Below are 23,774 nucleotides of genomic sequence, written 5' to 3'. Positions count from 1 at the left end.
GGGCGCATGCGCGGACCGCTCGCGCTGCCTGCAGCGACCGCAGGCCCAGAGCAGCACAGGGACTACTTTTTTTAGACTCATCACTTTCCCCAGGCAAAAGCTTTCCCTCCCCCCCACTTTTTTTTTTTTTTTTGGATTTTGCCACATCATGCGACTCAAGGAGACCTACGTCATTTCCGCAGGCGCTGGAGGTCCCACCCACGGACTTCCAGGTGCACGTGATGCCGGTGGGGAAGGGTGGGCTCCTGCCGGCCGAGCGGGGCGCGACCGTGTTGTTTTTCTTGGCCGGGGGGAGGCGGGGAGCGGGAGGACTGCGGCGTCGGCTTGGGGGAAGGCGGCGTCTGTCGGGCCGGCTGGCAGGGGCCGTGTGCTTCCCGCCGTCCGCCCTACTGTTCCCGCGGTGACTCAGGAAGAGGGCCCGGCCGCGGCCTCGCCTCCCCCGCCCGCTGCTGGCCGTGGGCGGCTGCTCGCAGCCGGGGGACCCGGCCGACGGCCCCGCTGCTGGCCGTGTGCGAGCTGGAACCCGGCCTGCCCTGGGAGCTGACGGGCTCAGAGCACGGCCGAGGCCGGCCCTGAGGTGTCGGGAGCGCAGGTCATTGCTGCGGACATGTTTGCAGTCTGGTCCCTGCTAAGCTCTCTGCCCTATCACATATTGAAGGTTAGGATGGTATCCTAAATGGAAGTAGAGCTGCAGGATCCGAGCGAATTGTCAGCCGCATGAAATGATGGACGAGTGGCCAAGATTTAGGGAATAACATTAAGAATGGTGGGTAAAACCTGTACGTTCTTCCCAGAAGACAAGGACTGTGAGCTACCACATCTCGTGCCATCACCTCTGCCTTGCCTGTTAAGGTTATCAGAGCGGGAGCTGAGTGCTTGGTCTCGGACCGCATTGAGGGATCTGCGACATTCGTCACCAGATACCAACCACCTGCCTTGCTGAAGCCGTGGGTTGTAATGGTTCGTACAGCATCAGCACAATAAAAGATAATTTAGTTCTGTGCCTTCATGTGAATAGAAACACAACCTCCCTCCCAAAGACCTTGCAAAAAATACCCCAAGTCCACAATTCTGTGGTGTGTCCCCTTGCCAGTAAAAGAACACAGAACCCTGAGGAGGGCGAGGATTTTGTGTGTTTGTGTGCTGAACGATTTCTTCCTACAGCGAAAAATGTTCTTAATCATTTAAGGTGCTTTCGGCACTTTTCCCACAGTACTGGTCTCCCTTGCTAAAGTTGAGAAGGGATCGGACAGTCAAGAAATTGTGCAGAGAATAGGGCCTTCCATCATGTTGTAAGAGTGGAGATCTGTGCTTGAAAAATTCTCACCTTGTAGTAATCCAGATACTTGGGGGTGTTCTGCAGCATTCAGAGTGGCCTGCCAGCAGTTCAGCTGTAGCTGCTTCAGATCCTTTTCGGAAAGACAGAAATTCTAAAAAATTCTAAGGGAGTTAGTTTTATTACAGTAATGCAGGTGCTTAGTCGGGTTACATTTTCAATTTCAGCCTGAGATACAAAAGCTATATCATGAATGGCCACCAACACTTAATATATTATTAAATGCCTCGCATTCTCATACAAATGTAATTTTAAGGACATTTCAAATTCTAAAAGCGATTTTGACTTAAATATTTGATATGGAATGCCTAACCAAAAAGTGCATTGAAGTTGTTAAAATGAATGCTGAGTCATCTCACGCATATCTAATACATGCATTATTTTCAGAAATTCTTTAGGGAAAAGGAAAAACAGATTGTGATATTCCAGATCATTTGCTACACCACACACGTCAAAATAATTTTTTTTTCTAAAGAAAAGGTCCAGATGATAATCATTTTGAAAATGAGCCATATGGATGAGGTGGTAAGGGATGCCGTCTCTGTTCCTGACAGCAGTGTGGAGGCAGGGAAGGATGACAAAACCCTGCGGTAGAACCCCCCCACCCAGGCTGAGGCCCTGTTCCCAGGCGCCTGAGCCGCTGAGCTGCACTGGTTAAGACACTGCCTTCCCTCAGAGGGCTGGACAGACAACTTCACAAGCCGGCTTCTGCCTCCCAGGCTAACTACTACAAATGAATGATCACCTGCGTTTTTGGATTTAGAAAATGTTCTAGCAAAGTTGCCATGCTAATAAGAAATCATCAAAATCTTTTCAATTTGGAGCTGTTTACCAGAAATGTTCATCGGCAGTGGGGCCCTCCCTTGAGTTACAGCAAGTGCCTTAACAAAATCTACATTGCTTGGTCTGTTATTTTGAGAAATGCTAGGTTCTCAAGACTATACCAGAAACCTGTATTTTCACTCAAGCACTTCTCTGTAACTGTTCATCTTCCCAGCAGCCCTGGTGCAAAGGCTTTGCCTTTTAACTTGACTCTGAACCAGCTGCACTGTAAAAGTCACAAAGCAAAAACATTTCTGACATATTCAGAGATTAATTTTAAAGCAGACTGCCAACCTATTGTGCCAAATATGTACACCTCAGATTATAATGAAGCCAGAGGAGATATGCTTTATCATCACCCAAGTTAGATAACTAGTTTTACCATTTAAATAACTTTGAAACATCGCAGCCCCCTAGGGCCACTGATGGGTATCCTAGCAAGTTTCCACTAGGTCTTTATCTTTTCCAGCTAGAAAAAGAGCAGCACATCAGATGCTAGTAACAAAATAATCATCCCTGCAATTTTAGTGTCCCATTGTATTTTGGCTATGTACAGTGATTTCTAGGCAAAGCTCCCCATGAAATACGAGATGAAACAGTCCAAAAAGGAAAAAATTCAATGGCCCCCTTTTGTTTTTTGTATAAAATGGACCTAAACCTCTCCTTAACAGCATTCATTGCTAAAGCTTTCCCTAAAACTTCTGCGTTCTTATACATTATGATTTGCAGTAAATAGGGATGTAGTAAAATCAATAATAAGCCTTATCCTTTGTATCAGTATTGAGCTTGATCCGAGGAAAAAGCCAAGACTAGCCCTATATAGCTGAATTCCAATCAGCAATGTAGTCATAAATGCCCTTCCCAGGTTTTCTGAAGGTCAAATAAAATCCCTGAAGACAAATGAAATGGCTTATGACCTTTTACCTTAAAAAAGCTATCTCCGGGTGCTGGCACATGTCTCAACAGCTAAATCCTCCCCTTGCAAGCACCGGTTCATGTCCTGGATGCTCCACTTCCCATCCAGCTCCCTGTGGCCTGGGAAAGCAGTAGAGAATTGCCCAAAGCCTTTGGACCCTGTACCTGCGTGGGAGACCTGGAAGAAATTCATGGCTTTGAACTGGCTCAGCTCAGGCTGTTGCAGCCATCTGGGGAGAGAACTAATGGATGCAAGATCTTGCTCTGTCTCATTCCCTGTAAATCTGCCTTTTCAATAAAATGTGTGTGTGTGTGTGTGTAAGCTATCTCAGTAAATTTGGGTTTAATATGGTGATTCACAGAGCATGGTACACAGAAAAATCTAGAATCACTTTAACCCTATTTATCCTTCCATAACCAAATACTGAAGTCTTAACTTTCTGACTTTGGCCTAGTCCAGCCTCAGCTGTTAGTAAATGAAGAGTTAACCAATGAGATGGAAGATATTTCAAGCTGAATAAACAAATATGAGATATTTTATAGAAAGGAGACAGAGATCTTCCATACTGGTTCATTCTCTGAATGGCTCAACAATCAGAGCTGAGCCAATGTGAAGTGAGGAGCCAGAATCTTCTTCCAAAGGGGTCAATAATGTAAAGCTTCTTCTCCCATGTGGGCGCATGGGACTAAGAACATGGAGCCATCTTCTGCTGCTTTCCAGACCACAGGCAGGGAGCTGCATAGGAAGTGCAGCAGTCAGAACTCAAATTCATTTGGGATACTGGTGCTGCAAGCTCAAGAGTAGCTTGCTAAGCCAATATACCAACCCCAAATTCTCTATCTTCATCCATGCTGTTCCTACCATTCATCTCACCAATGATTCATCTTCCAGTATTCTTCCTTACAATAAAAATACCAACAAATAACTATAGGCAAGATTGGCAGTGATTCATAACTGGTGAACCATCAAAACCACTTGAGCAAGAACCTTGGAGCATGCCCCACATCCGGGACCTGGGGTGGGTGGGAAACTGGGTGGGCCTTCTCCCTTAATATCCCCCTTTAAACATGAAGCAAATAATATAGAAATAATAGTCTTACCCACTTTCCTATATCCCTTGAACCTTTTTACCCTAAATAACTATGTAAAGATTGTCAAAAATATAATAATAAAAAAAATAACTATAGGAAAAACTATACACTGGTAATGGCAGATAAAGTAACAGAGATAGGACCAAGACCCTAGACCCCTGCACCCGTATGGGAGACCCAGAGAAAGCTCTTGGTTCCTGTCTTCAGACGAGCCCAAATACTGCTATTGCAGGCATTTGGGGAGTGAACTAGTAGATCAAAGACGCTCTCTTTCTCTCTCAACGTTAAAGTTCTGGAACAAAACACTAACTGGTTACCAAGTGCGAAATATAAAAATGAACAAATTAACAAGGATAGAAAGGTTTCAAAGAAACATCACTGCTTACCTACAAGGAAAGCACACAGGTTTCAAGTCTTTCACTAAAGGCTTCACGTTTGTAGTTTTAAACATATAATTGTTCAGATACCAAAGGAAATAACTGGAGAAGTTAGTTACCTATATAAAATATATACTCTGTTTTTGCACAAAATATCTAAGTACACATTATATTGTGGTTTGACTTTTAATGACACTAGTAGCTTTATTTAACAAACATTGAGTGAATACTATGTGCAAAGCACTATGCTAGATGCCATGAAAGATACAAATATGAAACAGTCATAGTCCCTGCCCACAAGGAGCGTATACTCTAGTGAGGGAGACAGATACACAAAGAACTAGATAGAATACAAGGCAGTAAACAAGAATAGGCAAGTGCTAAATATGGCCTGAGTAGGATGCTAACTAGCCTCAAGATTCAAATCACAAACACCACTTATGTAGTGCTGGCTGCACTTAAAATCCCATCTGAAGAATGGCATTAATGAATGTCTGAAGGATCCTACCCTAGCAGCTGGAGGCAAGAAAGTAGGCCAGGCGGAGGACTGTCATATCCACATACATGGTACTGATAGTACAGCTAAAAAAGAACTTGTATATATATTATATATATATATTTATATATCATCTGTCCTTTGGTTAATGGCTATAGCTACTGTTTTAAATAATATACTTTTATATAAAAAGGAATTTGTATAATCCCAGAAAAATCAATTAAAGGATTAGTATTAATTTAAGAAAGAATCCTGCCATAGACAATTTTATTTACTAATCAATTAAGTCATTTCTCTAAATATCTATAAAGCTCTGTAGCAATTAATTGGTTAGACATCTAAGTATTGCTGAGTAAAAATCTCTTCGGTTCAGCCTTCTGAAGGAAATGGTCACATACCTGATATAACACTATTCTAACAGTAACAAGAAGGTCTTGAAGAGATTTAAGGAAAATAATTTTAATGCCTCAATGCAAATGAATACACATCAATTAAATACAATTCACTGTTCTTTGAAAATATCTCAATGACAGCATTTGATACCAGTTAAGGCCAGCAAAATTGAAGTGAGGAAAATATTACATGTACTGTCTTTCATTCATTTATGTTTCATTGCCTTATGACTTTGGCAACCCAATGTTTTCTATCAAAATTCCATGTGGGTATTGATGAGCTTTGATTGGCTTTTAACTTGTAGGCTGCTAAAGCTGCTGACCACTTCCTCTTGGTAGTGCTGTCTGAAATAACTGGCAAGGCAGAAGCACATTTCCTGGCTGCTTTTCCTACTTCCTGATTTGGAGACCGTTTATCCAGTTTCTTTCCGTGTGTCACTGTGGTCCTGGGACCTCTGCTGCTTCCTCTCCAGAAAACGAGCCCGTGCATCTGATATGGATTTGTCATCATTTCTTCTTTGCATTTTCTTTAGGACCTCTTTTGATATTTCATCTGAAAAGATTACAAATAATCCAATAAAATTTTACTTCTGAGATGTAGTACTAGAAATGTTCATAAGAGATGCCCTGATTCTTTTCATTTTAATGGAAAAGAATTAAGAAGAAATTAAACTGGCTTCTGAAAAATGCTAATTTATGGTAAAATCTAAGAGGGTAAATAAAGGTCAATGAGTCAGAAAAAGAAAACATACACACACACACACACACACACACACACACACACACAAAGCCTGACCTTAATTCAATCAGGTATAGCAATGTTAAAATTCTGGAACAAAACAGCAACTGGTACCATTTGCAACTCTTTCATGATCTTTGGAGCAATATTTCACCATTCTCTTTCCCAATGTTAAATAAGATTAATATAATGTGCTCCATCACTGAAATTCAAAAGGTTTTACTGAGGAACTTTTTGTGTGAACTGGTAAGCTTTTTAGTTTAGTTCAATATGATCATTTTTATACTCGCAAATCAGGACATAACATTTCATGAAAAAATCCCATCAGAAAAAAGGAATTTTGAAGTAATAATTCACAAAAAAATATGAATAAAATAAATAACACACTAGCGGGCAACAAAATAACATGATAGTTAAGAAAACAAATGATTCACTTACCCTTAAGCTGCTTTACATTTTCCTTATTTGTCCATCTCCTCCTTGCATCTTCTCTCACTTCACGTCGTGCCACACTGCTCAAATCATGAGCATTAAGTTCATGCAACTTGGGTAACAAGTCTCTCACCCATTCATAGCGGATAGGACACACAATTCTTGCGTAGACTTTGGTGGTAACTAATACTTCATGAAAAATGATCCATTCAAGCTTAGTTTCCTGTTCATGAAGCTATACAAATAAATACATTTAAAGTAACTCAAAAATCTGTTGTCCTACTCTCCATTAAACCAACCAAACAACAGCCAAAATCTTTCAGAAATGATTGCTATCTTAGTTAAACAAGAGGCATGGACAACTAATATTTTTAAGCACTATGTCATATACTTTTTAACCTCAAAGCAAAAAGTGTAAGACATCCCTGACTTATTCAACATCTTTATGTCTGTATTAAAAATACTTACTGCTGAGGAAGGATGAATGTGAACTGGGCTTCCACGCCCATCCATTGTACAAAATGTTCTCCCAACAGATCTATAATTAGAAAAATCAAATGATAAAAACCAGAACAATAAATAAGGAATGAAGTCCAACAATGAAATATGACCTGGAGCACAATAAGGCGGAGGTTTAAGTTTATGTCACTGTAACATTTCCACCAGTTCATCTTAAGTTAATGATGGAAGTTAAATAGTCATTTAAGTTTAAGCATTTCTGGTCAATAAGTAGCTTTTTTTTTTTTAAAGATTTATTTATTTTTATTGGAAAGGCAGATATACAGAGAGGAGGAGAGACAGTGAGGAAGATATTCTGTTCGATGATTCACTCCCCAAGTGACCACAACGGCCGGCACTGCACCGATCTGAAGCCAGGAGCCAGGAACTTCTTCCGGGTCTCCCACACGGGTGCAGGATCCCAAAGCTTTGGGCCGTCCTCAACTGCTTTCCCAGGCCACAGGGAGCTGGATGGGAAGCGGAGCTGCCGGGATTAGAACCGGCACCCATATGGGATCCCGGCGAGTTCAAGGAGAGGACTTTAGCTGCTAGGCCACACCGCCGGGCCCAATAAGTAGCTTTCTAATCAATAATGTTATTTGTGTTTTAGAGTTTCCAAAATGCTTTCATAAGAAATCCTCAAAAAAAACGATTCCTGAATCTCTTTGGTTATGCCATCACTTCCTGGACATCTTCCATCAACATTTCACCCCTTATGAAGATGTCCTCTTCAGACTTTGATACCCCACAGGAAATAAACTCTCCCTATACAACACAAACCAAAAACCCTTCCGAGGGATGCTATCTTCAATCTTTTTGCCTTTCACACTCCACAAAAGGTAACAGTTTTGCAAGAAAACCCCTACTGGGTCCCCTGGGTTATCATAACCAATAATGGATAGCTGCACCACATACATCTCTCTCCTGCCCTGCTCGAGCTTCAATGCCCTACTCCTGGCCACTCAATCTCCTGTAAACAATTATGAAAAGGTTCACAGTAATTAACTGATTTCATAATCACCACAAGCTTAAGTCAAATCTCCAGTCTTTACTATTTTAAATGGTTCAATATTGTGGTCACACAGTTGTATTTCTTGATTCATCTCTCCAGCTCACGCTACTTACCTTCGAGCTACATTTTTGAAATAGCCTGCACAAAGACATCTTCGTAGTACTTCATGTTTAGGGCCTTCGAATGTCTCTCTTGGGAAATCACTTTGCTGTCAAAAGAATATACAGAGAGTGGTAAACCTCAGAGAAAATTTTGAAATAATCATTCATTTTGAAAAATTAAAAACTCTAAAGATTACTGCTTGCCAACATAAAGAAACAGGGACAAGATTTACTCTTACACCTGAAACAAGCAAAATATGTACCAAATATATGAAATAATGAAAATATGCAAAATGCTTTCTAAAATACTGTTTAATCAGGCCAAAAAAAAAAAAAACCAGTGACCCCCCCCCCCCAAGAAAAAGAAAATAAATGAAGTAAGCTTAACAACTTCCCCAGTTCACAGCCTTGAGATTCCAGAACAAAGCAGAAGTAAGAAAAACACCAAATGGAGTGAAGCAAGCACACTGAGTTAAAGACAGAGTTGGAAGGGTAAGAACTGCTAAGACTCCAGAGATGTGCACAGGTCCCCCTTAAGTGTGCAGAATGTGAGGGAGCACAGAACCAGGAAGGGTAGGTAGTGACAGTAGTTGGTGCTCAACACACAGAGAGCTAGCTTCTATAACCCGGACTAGCATTCCTCACTGGGCACCTGGTTTGGATTAGACTACTCAGAGGAGGCCTACCTCAGTAGTGGAAATAATCTGTCTCAGACTAAGGGTTTCTCTGATCCCACATAACAAATCTTAAAAGTGAGAACCAAGGACCTGGTGCGGTGGTTTTGTAGCTAGAGTCCCCACCTTGAATGCACTGGGATCCCATATAGGCACCAGTTCTAATCCCTGCAGCCCTGTTTCCCATCCAGCTCCCTGCTTGTGGCATGGGAAAGCAGTGAGGATGGCTCAAGGCCTTGGGAACCTGCACCCACATGGGAGACCTGGAGGAGGCTCTGGGCTCCTGGCTTCAGATCAGCGCAGCTTGGCCGCTGCAGTCACTTGGGGAGTGAATCATTGGACGAAAGATCTTCCTCTCTGTTTCTCCTCTCTAAATATCTGAATTTGCAATAAAAATAAACAAATCTAAAAAAAATTGGAAAAAAAATAAAGTGAAACCTAAGAGGATCAAATAATTTCGAACTAGAATACAAAATTATCCAACACCATGGCAAGATAAATGAAATTCACATATGACATGCATTCGAAAATTACCATGCATACAGAGAAACAGAAAAATAGAACACATAATGAGGACATAAATCAATTAAAATCAACTCAGAAATGGTAAAAGTTAAAAAATTTATATTATGAATCTATTACAATTGGATTTTAAATGTTCAAAAGTTCAGTAGAGACAGATTTAAAAGAAAGTTTTAAGACTTGACTTTAATATCTCAAAATGAAAACTATAACATCTGAAATAAAAAATGTACTTGATAACACTAATGTCAAAGTAGACCCTGCAGAGGGAAAGATTAATAAGCTGGCAGACAAAACAACAAGTAATATTAAAAATGAAACAGAAAAAGAATCAAAGACGGAAGGCAGGTAAATAAAGTAGTGGTGTCAGAATTACTGTTTAGTGTTCAGTATGGGATGTTGAAAATTTTCTGGAAATGTACAGTAGGAAGAGCTACAGAACATTATAAATACACTTACAGCTTCTAACCTGTGCACTTAAGGATGATACATTTTGTGCCATAAATATTTTTAAATTTAAAAAAGACAAAAAAAATAGGTAAGGAAATAGAAATGCTAATTGCCTGGATTTGATCAGTTTATACCATATAAACACGCTTAAACACTGTACCCATTCCACAGAAATGAACAAATACTACAGCAAATTAAACTTTTTTAAATGAAGGAGACTTTTAAGTAATTTTGCTGAGTAAAAGAAGCCAGACTCAAGCACATACGGTGTGAGTCCATATATGTAAAATTAAATTAAATGTAAACTTATATGCAATGCAGGGATAGAAAGTGTATTAGTGGTTCCCTGAGTGAAAGCAGCAAGCCTGGGAGGGGAGATGGATGGATTATAAAAGGGTATGAGGAAACTCTGTAAGGTGGTTGATACATTCATATTACCTTGATTGTGTAATATTCATGGGCTTACACAGAGGTCAAAACTAATCAAATAGAACACTTAAAATATATAGCTTACTGCATAACAATTTTACTTCAATAAAGACTTTTTAAAAAAAATGTTTACCTAATTGAAAGAGCAAAAAATAGTGAAACTGAGAAACAAAGAGAAAGATTTTTCATCCACAGGTTCACTCAGCTAGAAGTGGACCAGGCTAAACCCAGGAATGCAGAGCCCACCCTGGTCTCCCAAGTGGGTGGCACAGGTCAAAGCATTTGAGTCATCATCTGCTGCTGCCCATGATGTAACTGGAAGATGAGCATACCAAGTCACAGCTTAATACAATGCCCATAACACTCACTCTAAGTAAAGCTATTTTTAAGTATCTTCATTTCTTTTTTTTTTTTTAAAGATTTATTCATTTTTTATTACAGCCAAATATACAGAGAGGAGGAGAGACAGAGAGGAAGATATTCCGTCCAATGATTCACTCCCCAAGTGAGCCGCAACGGGCTGGTGCTCGCCGATCCAAAGCCGGGAACCTGGAACCTCTTCCGGGTCTCCCACGCGGGTGCAGGGTCCCAATGCATTGGGCCGTCCTCGACTGCTTTCCCAGGCCACAAGCAGGGAGCTGGATGGGAAGTGGAGCTGCCGGGATTAGAACCGGCTTCCATATGGGATCCCGGGGCTTTCAAGGCGAGGACCTTAGCCGCTAGGCCACTGCGCTGGGCCCTATCTTCATTTCTTAAGATAAAATTCCCTTATTATCACCCACATAGGGTCAAGGAGGTGGGTATATGCAAAAGAAAGCAAAAAGGGAGGATGGAAGAGAGGAAGGAGGGATAAGAAGCAAGTGAACATCAATGACAAGTCAATATAAAATCTACAGGTCCTTAGCACGTTGGCATTGCGGTGCAGCGACTGAAGCTGCTGCCTTCAATGCCAGTGTCCCATACGGCATATGGCTGCTGGTTCAAGTCTCGGCTGCTCCACTTCTGTTCTAGCATCCTGCTAATAACCTGGGAAAAGTAGTGGAAGATGGCACAAGGATTTGGGCCCCTGTCACTTAGATGGGAAACCTCGAAGAAGCTCCTGGCTTCAGCCTGGCCCAGTGCTGGCCATTGTAGTCACCTTGGGACGGTACCAGCAAATAGAAGATCTTTTCTAACTCTTTGACAAAAATATATAGATCTTTAGGAAAAAAAAAATATAGAAGAGACAACATATAGGTCCAAAGAGCTACTCAAGGGAAAAACCATAATAACAATCACCTGTTTAAGCTTCCTGATTAGCTCCCTAAGTTGAGCTTCCACACGAAATGCAGAAAATAAGCACCTCCAATGAATCCAATGTTTTTGGCACCACGAAGCTGGAGCTCCACTGCAAAACAAAAAAGTGTTATCTGGAAATGTCTTCTGTAATTGAAACAAAATTTAACATTCTGCTGTAGATACAAAAACAATTAGCAAATGTCAGATGTTTTATATTTTACAGTACCTATCCAACCCTCAAAAAGCCTATCAGCAATGTGAAACAAATGTAGGTGCCTTTGACTATACTAAAATATATATATAGTAAACACTTCTCCATAAACATGAATTCACAAAAATATTGAATCATTTTATCATCTAAGCTACCTATACAGAAACAAAATTTTATAAGGTCATTTTCAGGAAAAGTTTAGAGAGAGAAGAAAACAGTATTATATAACAGACACCTACTAAGTAAGTAATAATCACCTTGAGGTCAATATCATCCTCACTGAACCTTCTGTCTGAAGTTGCATAATGAGTACACACTGGAGTTATGTATCAAAGAGAGCTACCTTACATACCTTGATTTGCACTGTTCAAAGATGACAGCTAAAGTTGCAAAGTCATTAAATCCTCCAGCCTTAGCTGCCAATTCTCGATGTCTCTGTTCTGCTTCTTTCTGGTACTCTGGATCAACTAAAATAATTGGAGAAGCAGTTTAGTTCAAGTTTATATTAACTGGATTCACGTTTTAAGATTTTTTTCAAGAATCATTAAACTCTACCTCATTTTCTTTGGTGGAATAACTGCTTCAAGAAGGGGAGCTTTAATTGCTTCAACTCCTCTGACCACATTTTGCAGGTTTTTATAAAAACAGTATTGCCACTTCTACCAATATTTGCTTTGATTTTTAAATATTTAGAATTTACTTTCCAAATTATTATTTTTTAATTCTAAGAGTAATATATGCTCATAGTAAAATATATGTAATGGTATAAAACAACATATAGATCAAGTATCTCTTATCTACTGCTTAGGAACAGATTTCAGTTTTTCAGATTGTGAAATGTTTACACTCTACCAGTTGGGCGTCCCTAATCTGAAATCCAAGATGTTCCAATTTAGAAAACAAAACAAAGCCTTTTTTCATTTATTTGAAAGGCAGGGAGTCAGAAACTGATGGAGATCATCTACAGGTTAACTCCCCCAATGTCTGCAATAGCCAGGGTGGGTCACGCTGAAGGTTAGAGATAGGATCTTCTATTTGGGTGACAGACTCAAGTACCTGAGACATTATCTGCTGCCTCCCAGGGTGTATGTTAGCAGGAATCTGGAAACAGAAGTAGAGCTGGGTACTGTGAAACAGGTTGTGTGTGTTCCAAGCAACATTTTAACCACAGTGTCAAATGATCACCCCATGAAACAATCATGTTTAAGTAGACCTGAGACTCAAGCCCAGAACTCAAAACCTGGCATTCTGATATGGTATGCAGACCTCCCAGTTGGTACTTCAACCCCTATGCCAAATGCCCACTCTCATCTGTCTCTCTTAGTATAGTATCTGTTCAAACCTTTTGCCCATGTTTAGAACTTAAAAAAATTCTAATCCATCAATGCTTTCTTCTACCAGCCCGTCTACTGTTTCATTAATCCGTCTGGTAAAGTTTTCATTTTGTTTACTTTATTTAATAGTCAGCTGATGACTGCCCAGAGTTTCTAACTAAACATCTTAAGCCAATGGTATTGTCTCTCTTTCAAACAAATAAATTGAGTAAGTAAAAAAAAAAAAGTAAAAAAAAAAAATTAACTGGCAAAAATGCCACAATAAATTCAGGTTAAATATAGGAAAGTTTAAAGTCATGTTATATAGCTTTTATCATATCAGCAAATTTATCTTCTCACTAAATGACAGTTTATTTATCTGTTTTTACTTTTCCAGAAGTCATTTCTTTAGTTATATTATTCCCAGGTAAGATTTCAATATCAGTTTTACCTCGGGCAAATATGCAGATGCCACTGAGGCAAAAAACTGAAAATGAGAAGCTAAAGCAGCAAAACCAGGCTCTCAGCTGAACTGCAGTCGTAGTATATTTTTCTATACGAAAATCAATCAGTAAACAAGACTACTGTAGAACAGAGTATTCCAATAACAACATTCTTCAGAGAAGAAGCCCCAAAATTAGGCTATCAATAGCTACATATACTATATAATATATATATAATTATATATATAATATATATATTGCTAATATATCCTTTATCAAAAAAGGATCACAATCAAAATTTTTTTTAAATGTCAGGACCAACCCAGTGTTACTCCAAATTTTTTCATTTTAAAATAATGTTATTTAACAGATAAAAAGCCCTCACTCTACTGCCTTTTACAGTAACTATACTACCAGCAGCTACTACAGAGATGACTAAAACATTGAAAAGAAGCCTCATCTTTATTTTAAAATCTTTATTCACTGTTAAGATCTGAAGATATGAGTCAGCTAAAATTCTGTGACCTACACTAAGATTCCAGCCAGAAAGGATTACTTAACCTACAAAGACTATACTGCTTATAGGACAATGTACAAGCTGGGTGAAACAAAACCTCGGCAACTCACATGCTCCAAAGCAGACGCTGTATCTTATAGCAGCAAGGTCACGATGACTCAGGTTTAAAAACCTATGTCGCTTATGTATACAGTAAAAATACCTCTTTAAATATAGCTAAGAACCTAATGGCCATGTAGGAATCAGGTGTGGGACATGTTTAGGAAACAAACTTACTTTTTTTGAATTCCTCACTATATGTATCTATTGAGATAGTGATATAAGAAGTTCGGTGAAACTTCCACAGACAAAGACATTAAAATAATTAAAACAAGCAGCTGTTGTGGCACAGCCAGCTAAGCAACCACTTGGGAAGTCTGCATTCCACACAGAAATGGCAGCTTGATCCTGGCTACTTGGCTTCCTTTGTAGATTTCAGCTAATGCATCCTATTGTGACAGACCCAGATGGAGTTCTGGGCACCTGGCTTTGGCCTGGTCCAGCCCTGGCTGCTTGCAGGCATTTGGAGAATCAGTGGATAGAATGTTTTTCTTTCTCTCCCTACCAATTTCCCTCCCTCACTCCTCCTTTTTGTCTGCTTTTAAGTAGATGAAAAATAATTTTTTTTTAAACAGGAAAAACTGGGCTGACACATGGCTCCACCAAATCCCATACATGCATCAATTTGTGTCCTGGCTGCTCCACTATCCTTCCAGCTCCCTGCTTATAACCCAGAAAAGCAGCAGAATATGGCCCAAGCCTTGAGATCCTGCACCTGCATGGGAGACCCAGAAGAGGCTCCTGGCTCCAGATTGGCTCAGCTCCAGCTGTTAGGGCCTTTGAGGCGTAGATACAAGTTCTGTGTCTCTACATCTCAAACAAATAAAATTAAAACAAAAAAATTGTAAAAGACACATAAATGGCTGATAAACACATGAAAAATTGTTCAATATCATTATTCACTTGCAGAATGCAAACTAAAATCATAAAGAGGTAGGCAATAGAATGAAAATAATTTGCAATATCAAACATTGAGGACACATGGTGCCAGCTGGGCTCTCAAACATGGCTGGTAGGATTTTATAAAGTATTATCCCCACAACAGGAGTATACATCACAATGAGTGTATACACCATTATGAGAAAAAAGTTTGACAGTATCTTAAACATGCAGCTACCCAAAAGCATAAGAATATCTTTCCTGGGCCCGGCGCTGTGGCCTAGCGGCTAAAGTCCTCGCCTTGAACACACCGGGATCCCATATGGGCGCTGGTTCTAATCCTGGCAGCTCCACTTCTGAACATCCAGCTCCCTGCCTATGGCCTGGGAAAGCAGTCGAGGACGGCCCAATGCTTTGGGACACTGCACCCATGTGGGAGACTTGCAGGAGGTTCCTGGTTCTGGGCTTCAGATCGGCGCAGCACCGGCCGTTGCAGCTCACTTAGGTAGTGAATCATCAGACGGAAGATCTTCCTCACTGTCTCTCCTCCTCTCTATTTATCTGACTTTATAATAAAAATAAATAAATCTTTAAAAAAAAAAAGAATCTCTTTCCTAAGAATCTACCTTATCTAAGAAAACTTAAAATATGTATCTACAAAACACAACAAGAAAACAAAATAAAACAAACAAGCAAATAAAAGAATAAGCCAAACATCTTTATTTATAAATAATGCTGTAGGAAATAATTCAATATACATCAACAAGAAGACGAATAGAGCAATTGCAGCATGGTCACACAATGAAAGACTACACTACTCATCCACAAAAATACAGCACTGATAACACCACAAAATGGACTCATCTCACATATGTTATGTTGAGCAAAAGTAGCCCAACACAGAAAAAAATAAACTTCGCATACTTTATTTAAATGAACTTTCAGGAGAAGCAAAATTAAATTAAAAACAGAAAACAGCTGACTGGAGATAGGTGGGGTGGCACCTGATTGAGGACGACAGGGAGAGAACATTTGGGAGTGATAAAACTGGCCTGTATCTTGACCAGGGCATGGGTTATGTGGGTGTATACATTTCATAAAATTCACTGATACAACTAAGATTTATGTATTTCACTATATGTAAATTTATCTTAAAAAAAAAAAAAAAACAAATACTGAACTCTAGTCTTTTTTAGCTTTACAGGCAGAAACAGATAAATGAAGGGCCATGACAGCCAGGGCTTGGCCAGGCTGATTCCAGGGGCTGGGCGCCCAATTGAAGTCTATCATGTGGGTGGCAAAAACCCAGCTACTTAAGCCATCATCTGCCACCTCCAAATGTGAGCCTTAGAAGTAAACCAGAATCAGAACAAACTTGAAACCAAGCACTCAGATAGGAAATAGGGGTATCTTGGCCATTACACTAGATGTTTACCCACAGTGTAACAATTTGAAAGTAATTTAATGTATTCTAGGAAAAATGCATAATGTGAAAATGGATTCTAATTAGATAATGGTACTCATTAATGTTAAATTTCTTTTTTTTTTTTAAGATTTATTTTATTTTTATTACCAAGTCAGATATATTGAGAGGAGGAGAGATAGAGAGGAAGTGGAGCTGCCGGGATTAGAACCAGCGGCCATATGGGATCAAGGCGAGGACCTTAGCCACTAGGCCACGCTGCCAAGCCCCAATGTTAAATTTCTTGACTTTGGTAAATGCCTTACGGTAAATAAGAAATTTCTTTGTTTTTAGTAAATACACACACAAGTATTTGTGGTAAAGGAATACAATGTTTCCAATTTAATCTTAAATACTTTTTAAAATGCACAATATAGCATGTATACATATCACAGGAACAACTAAGTTATCTATCTAGAAGTACATACAGATGGAGATATAGATAGATCTAGATAGGTATATATATATCTCTAGATAGATAGAATAATGCACAAGAGGAAGAAAAATGTTAAAATTTGCTAGAGGCAAAAGGTATCTGGCAGAGTAATCAAGATACTACTTGGGACACCCCCATGCCATGCCTGGACTTCAGTTATGGTTTCACTCCTGAATCTAACTTCCAGTCAATGTGCATCTCAGGAGGGAGTGGGAGATGGCTCAAGTTACTGGGTTCCTGCCAATACTGAGTTCTCAGCTCCTGACTGTGCCATGGCCCAGCCCTGGCTATTGTGATCATTTGGTGAGTGAACCAATGGCTAGGAGATCTCTGTCTTTCTGCCTTTCAAATAAATCAAATTTTAAAACAGAGTTGGAACTCACTGGTTTTACCAATTAAAAAATTAACTCCAGAAAAAGTAAGCCCACAGTCAAGATAATCAGGTGTACTCTTTACTCTCACTTCAGTATTCTGCAGTAATTTTTTAACAGTATTTTTACCTTCATACTACCTAATGGAAACTGGTCAACTAAAACAACACAATAGAGGTACTACTAGAATCAGAAGGAATTTTTTTCTCATCTTATTCTCATTTATTTGAAAGAGAGAGAGACATACAGACAGAGCCAATCTTTCATACTGGTTCACTCTCAAATGCCCGTCACTCCATCTAGGTCTCCCAAATGGTGGGCAGAGACCCAACTACCAGAGCCACCATCTCTTGCCTTAGAGGATGCCTATTTGCAGGACACTCAATTGGAAGAGGGAGGCCTGGAACACAGGCACTCCTACGTAGGATGTGGGCATCCGAGGTGATGCCGTACTGTTATGCCAAATGACCACTTCTGGAATCAGAATTATGACATTTAAGACAGCAATTCATGAGAAGTACATAGCATATCGAATAAATATTAAAAAAAAAAAAAGGAGAACCATGATAATGAGAAATTAATCTGGACACAAAATTTAATCCACAAAGGACTAAACATACTCCATTATTAGGTTTCATGCAGACAAGATGTAGTGTCACTTAAAAGCTCTCGAGAAAAAAAAAAACTACTAGATAAAAGCAAAACTGGCATATGTCAATATTAAGTTGTGTCTCATTCTGAGAAACAAAGGAAAGAGAAGTTTGAATACAGGGAAGCATCTAACAAAAATTTCTAAGACACAAAGGCTGAGCCACCTTTGCTTACAATTCTAGAAAAAACGGAAGTTAATATATTACTAATTTACCAGAGAAGGACAAAGGTTCAGTCTATTATCTTCCTTTACCAGTGAAAGGAAATTAACTGTCAGCCAGAAATGTTAGATTTACCCTACGCCAAACAACTAAGTTAAAGGATAACAAAGTGTAAAAATTGTTTATCCTTAGTTTCCTGTCCCCTAGGTATATAGTAAATCTTCAGCTGCTGTTTAGGGAATTACTGAAAATCTATTTTCCATGTATATGGAACAGAGGAATCAATACTCATAATATGTTAATCCTTCCTAACTTTATAGATTTAACACAATCCAAATTAAAATCCTGGCAAGTTGTTTTGTAGATTTCAATAAACTGGTTCTAAGGATTACATGGAAAATAAAATGACTCAGAAGAGAAGAATAATGTCAGAGAATTAATCCTACCTAACTTCAAGAGTTAAAGTTAAACCTCCAATATTCAAGATTATTGTAGCATTGGCAGAATGGATGAACATATATCCATGCAATAGAACAGGGCCCAGAAACAGGTTCACATGATACAGTCTGATCTGATGCAGTCTGATGTGATTTTTGACAAAGGAACAATGGAATTTCAAGTGAGAAAGGGTAGTACTTTGAATAAGTGGTGCTAGAAACTTGAGATCCAACTGCTGAACATAAAAGAAAATCTAAATGATCATGAGTAAGGCAATGACGCTACAACAGAGGCAAGATCCATGAAAGAAATAGTTGATAAGATAGACATAACAAACTTGTCTTCTGCAATTCCTTCTCCACATCAGGGTGCTTATATAGTTGGGCAACTGGGAGCTGTCCCCTCCTTCGCCCTGTCTTACTCCCTTCCCAGATACAGGAGAAAAGGGAAATCAGAAGCATTTTTCCCACACACTTTCCCATGCCTCTATCCTACCCACCCTAATCAGCCATCCTCATGGGCCTCATGGGCATGCATCCTTACCAACTATGTGAACAATATCAAAAATCAAAATTAAATTAAAAAAAAAAACTTCTGCAAAACACAATGTGAAAACATTAAAGTTATAAAGTTAAGATACAGACAGGGAGAGAAATAATTACATAAGATACATCTGATAAAGAACTGTTAATTAAAACATGCAAAAACTCTTAAAAACTGACAACAAAAATTTTAAAGATATTAACAAATGCCCCATCAAAGAAGCAATTCAGATAGCAAATAAGATCTGAAAAGAAGCTCAGTATCTTATGTTGTCAGGGAACTAAAACTAAATCAATGAAAACCACCACATACCTATCAAAAAGGCTGAATTCCAAAACACTAACATCAAATGCTGGGGAGGGTATGAAGCAATAGTAACTTTGATTCACTACCAGTAGGAATTCAAAACAATAGCTTGTTAAATAGTTTTTCTCACAAAATTAAATATACGCTCCTGTAAGGCCAAAAGTGAGCTAAAAACCTGTATAGATACCAAAACCTGCGCACCAAAATTTATAGAGCTATATTACAATTGCCAAAATAGGATAAAGTACCCAATGTCCACCAATAAGTAAATGGATAAACAAATATTACACAATGGAGTATTATTGTGCAATAAAAAGCATGGAAGAACTGTAAGTCCATATAGCTAAATGCAAAAAGCCAACCTGAAAAGTTAAGAAACTATAGGCCTAGCATGATGGCCTAGTGGCTAAGTCCTTGCCTTGCATACACCAGGATCCCATATGGGCACCAGTTCTAATCCCAGCTGCTCTGCTTCCTATCCAGCTCCCTGCTTATAGCCTGGGAAAGTGTGGAGGTTGGCCTTGGGACCCTGCACTGGTGTAGGAAACCTAAGAAGCTCCTGGCTCCTGGCTTTAGATTGGTTCAGCTCCAGCCACCGTGGTCACTTTGGAAGTGAACCAGTGAATGAAAGACCTTCCTCTCTGTCTCTCCTCTCTGTATATATGCCTGTTCAAAAAATAAATAAATCTTTAAATAAATAAATAAATAAATCTTAAAAACATAAAAAATCTATATTATATGATCCTAACTATATATGGCATTCTGCAAAAGGCAAAACTATGGAGATAGTAGAACGATCAGTGGATGCTTGGATTTTGCAGAAAGGATGTCAGGATTATTAAGTGAGATAAACGGTTCTGCAAAGGTAAATCTGTGTCATTACATCTTTGTCAAAACATGTGGAATATACAAGGCAGTAAATGGTCCTTGTAGTTGATGACAGTGTTTAAAATTGACTCATCAATTCTAACAAATAAACAAATTAGAAATGCTTTCTGCTTCACTTTTATACAAACCTAAAATAGCTCTTAAAGTCTACTAAAAAAAATAATAAAGTCTACTAATCATTCAAAACTCCATCTGTCAATAAACTTCTTACCAGGTCTAATAAAGACATTTTCCACTGACAACATTGCTGCGATTGGAAGTAGGAGATCTTCGCAGTCTAAAGAAGCAGCCTTTATTACTGCACATGTCAGATGTGGAGGGAGAGGGAACTCCACCATAGACAAACCCAGTCTGGTCACATGGCCACTCCTAAAGAGAAAGAAAAAATTCTTAAGTCTTTGTACTTTGGAAGTGACTACAAGTTTAATGTTCATCATAAAAAAAATTAATCAGATACAACTCAGCTTATCATAGATCACCTTCAGACATTCAATTCAAAGAAATCAAACATGTGGTCATTGTAAGAGGAACATACATACAATCCTTCACTATCAAAAGCCTTAATAAACCCAAAATGTCTAAACTGTAAAGCAGAATTAAGAAATATAACAAAAGACACCACTATGCTAAAAAAAAAAAAAGCATAGAGATACCCCTGAAGTAGTAACAGAATGATAATTATCAAACCTTCCCCCATTACACAATACTGAGAACAAACGGGTTTTTAGTCTTTTACATTCCCAGTACAATACTTGGCACTGAAATGGTACGAAGAAATTACTTGTAAAATAGTAGTAATAGCTAACAAAACCAGTTTCATAGAACAGTTGTGTGGAGAAGTAAAACTGAGGAGGCTAAATCCTAAATGAAAAAAATCCAAACTTCAACAAATCATTATACTGATAACAGAAGGTATTTAGAATACTGTTTAAAAAGATCAAAATCTGTGTCGTGGCTGTGTTGTTTCTGTTTTACCTGTCAATCGCATCACACTGATAAAGTTGTTTAAGAGCTTCTAAAATAAGTCTCTCATTAGGTGGATCCAAATAAGGAAACCTGTTTAAATGAAATATAACTGAGGTCATTATCTGAATGTGATGGGACTTCACAGAGACTTGAGGAAAATGTCTTCAGAAAGTTTTACTTCTACTTTTCAAATCTTTTTTTTCTTTAAAAATCCTAAGATCATGCTCAACATTCAAGAAAAGAGGAAATAAATTTTTATGAGCCACATTCCTCCAAGAAGTACTTTTTTTTTAACTTCCCTTAGTTGGAACATTCTTACAATTCTTTTCTATCTTAATCCTGCCTCATATTTCACAACCAATGTCAAGACAATTCTCTCCTATAATTGACAATTTCCTTTAGCTAAACTTTTTAGCTCAAAATGACAAACTGTTTAATAATAATACTTCAAAATGATTTTAGCTAAAAAGGGGAAGTATGCTCAATCAACTTTGCCATTTTATGTTATATATAAAAATATGCATGTGTATATATCCATTTTCTACTGAACTACCTGAAGATAAGCTGCAAAGAAAATGCTATTGCACTCATAATGCTTCAGCATCTCTTGAAAAAAGAGGACATTTTCATCAAGAAATGTACGTGTCGGGGAGGGTGGCAGACACCACATCTATGCAGCAGCCAACATTCAGCACCTGGTCTCAGTCAGCCCTTCCTACTATAGAATGCACATGCCTCATTTTCCATACCTCCTTGCTTATGATCTGGGAAAGCAGCAGAGAATGACCCAATGCCTTTTGGGAGACCTGGAAGAAGCCCTGGCTCCTGACAAGCTCAGCTCCAGCCAATAGGCCTTTTGGGGAGTGAACTAAAGATCTTTCCCTCTCTGCCTCCTTCACTCTGTAAATGTCTTTCTGATGGAAAAAAAAATAAACCTTAAAAAAACAAAAAAGAAGAAGAAACAGAAAAAGAAAAGTGACCACCATGAAAATGAGTTAGCTTCAATTCCCAGGAAAATACACTTTAAGTACTACAAAATAATTTATGAGGAATAACCTGACTTCACTCTAACAAATTGTTCTTTTTAAAAGTTGTCTGTATACCTTATAACATCATGTATGGCAAGGCACTTTAAGGTCAGAACTACAGATGTCAAACTAGTTCTCTTAATCTCAGGGATCACATGGTCAGGCATACACAGGTTCCAAAAATCTTTACTATATATCCGAAAGCATTTTCCTGAGGCAGTCCTCCCAGCGCGGCCACTTCGCTGTAATGCTTCACTCCTACGGGAGATACAAACACAAAGTGACCGAAATATTTTGAATTTCCTATTCCCAATTCAGTTAGACACTATCTAATCAAATGTTATTTGAGTAAAAAGACCTGACAGAGAGACTTACTTTGAAATTGGAACCACCTCCAGGATATCCAACCCTAATCTGGGGTTGTGATTTAACTGCTTCACAAAGCCACCGTCCACCACATACCTAAGGACAAGGAAAACAAGTTGAGTTTCCAGAAAGCAAGGAAAAGACTCCCTAATTTTTAACCACATTGAATGATCTATTTCTGTCAAATGTGTAACTACACAATTTCCTTTATGTTATTTGTAAAACTTGAAAATCAAGAAAATAATCCTCATACATACTACCAGAAACAAAATGGTTGAGCCAAAGTGGAAAATAATCTGGCAGTTCCTAAAAAATTCAACAAAACACAGATCTTCAAAAAATTCACGTGGGGGTTGACACCATGACATGGCAGGTAAATCTGCTTCCCGTGGCAGTGGCATTCCACACAGTCACCAATTCAAGTCCTGGCTTCTGATTCATCTCCCTCCTGATAGCAAATCAGCAGAGGATGGACCAAGTCCTTGGGCCACTGTGCCTACATGGGAGACCAGAAAGAAGTCCTGGCTCCAGGCTTCCAAAAGGTTCACCACTGACCAGTGCAACCATTTGGAGAGTCAACTGACAGGACTTCTGTCTCTCCCTCTCCTCCCCTCCGCCCTGCCACACTTAGTCATTCTCAGTCTCATTCTTTCTCTCTCTCTCTCATAATTTTGCTTTCAACTAAATAAAGAAATCTTCAGGGCCCAGCGTGATGGCTCAGTAGCTAAACTCTCGGCTGGAATGCACTGGGATACCATATGGGTGCCAGTTCATGTCCCAGATTCTCCATTTCCCATGCAGCTCCCTGCTTGTGGCCTGGGAAGGCAGCAGAAGGCACTGGGCCTTGGGAACCTGCACCCGCATAGGAGACCAGGAAGAAGCTCTTGGCTCCTGGATTCAGATCAGCTCAGCTCCAGCCACTGTGATCACTTGAGTGTGAACAGTAGATGGAAGATCTTTGTCACTCCTTGTCTCTGTAAATATGCCTTTCTAATAAAAATAAATCTTTAAAAAGTTCATGGAAAAAAATAAAATGAAAAGTTCATGGAAAATGAGTATTATGAAAAAACTATAAATGATTTCAATTTTTTGCACAAAATAAACTTAACTTTTAATTCCATTTTCACACAA

At 38.9% G+C, this 23,774-nt stretch overlaps 1 protein-coding gene across 2 annotated transcripts in view; it reads right to left on the bottom strand.

The window, feature by feature from the left end:
* Nucleotides 1-4,720: 4,720 nt before the first annotated feature.
* Nucleotides 4,721-23,774, bottom strand: part of DHX40 (DEAH-box helicase 40) — a 31,873-nt gene continuing 12,819 nt past the window's right edge. For both annotated transcript variants that reach the window (XM_004590968.3, XM_058675513.1), the window contains exons 9-18: nt 22,653-22,739; nt 22,353-22,535; nt 21,259-21,339; nt 20,495-20,652; nt 12,129-12,243; nt 11,566-11,674; nt 8,225-8,319; nt 7,070-7,139; nt 6,608-6,836; nt 4,721-5,983 (exon numbers count right to left, since the gene is read on the bottom strand). In XM_004590968.3, the coding sequence (XP_004591025.2) occupies nt 5,844-5,983; nt 6,608-6,836; nt 7,070-7,139; nt 8,225-8,319; nt 11,566-11,674; nt 12,129-12,243; nt 20,495-20,652; nt 21,259-21,339; nt 22,353-22,535; nt 22,653-22,739 (1,267 nt within the window). In that variant the 3' untranslated portion in view covers nt 4,721-5,843. The remainder of the gene's footprint in view (nt 5,984-6,607; nt 6,837-7,069; nt 7,140-8,224; nt 8,320-11,565; nt 11,675-12,128; nt 12,244-20,494; nt 20,653-21,258; nt 21,340-22,352; nt 22,536-22,652; nt 22,740-23,774) is intronic.

This window comes from Ochotona princeps, chromosome 17 (genome assembly GCF_030435755.1).
Source record: "Ochotona princeps isolate mOchPri1 chromosome 17, mOchPri1.hap1, whole genome shotgun sequence".
In the NCBI taxonomy this organism is placed as follows: Eukaryota; Metazoa; Chordata; class Mammalia; order Lagomorpha; family Ochotonidae; genus Ochotona; species Ochotona princeps.
This window is presented reverse-complemented; position numbering and strand designations above follow the sequence as displayed.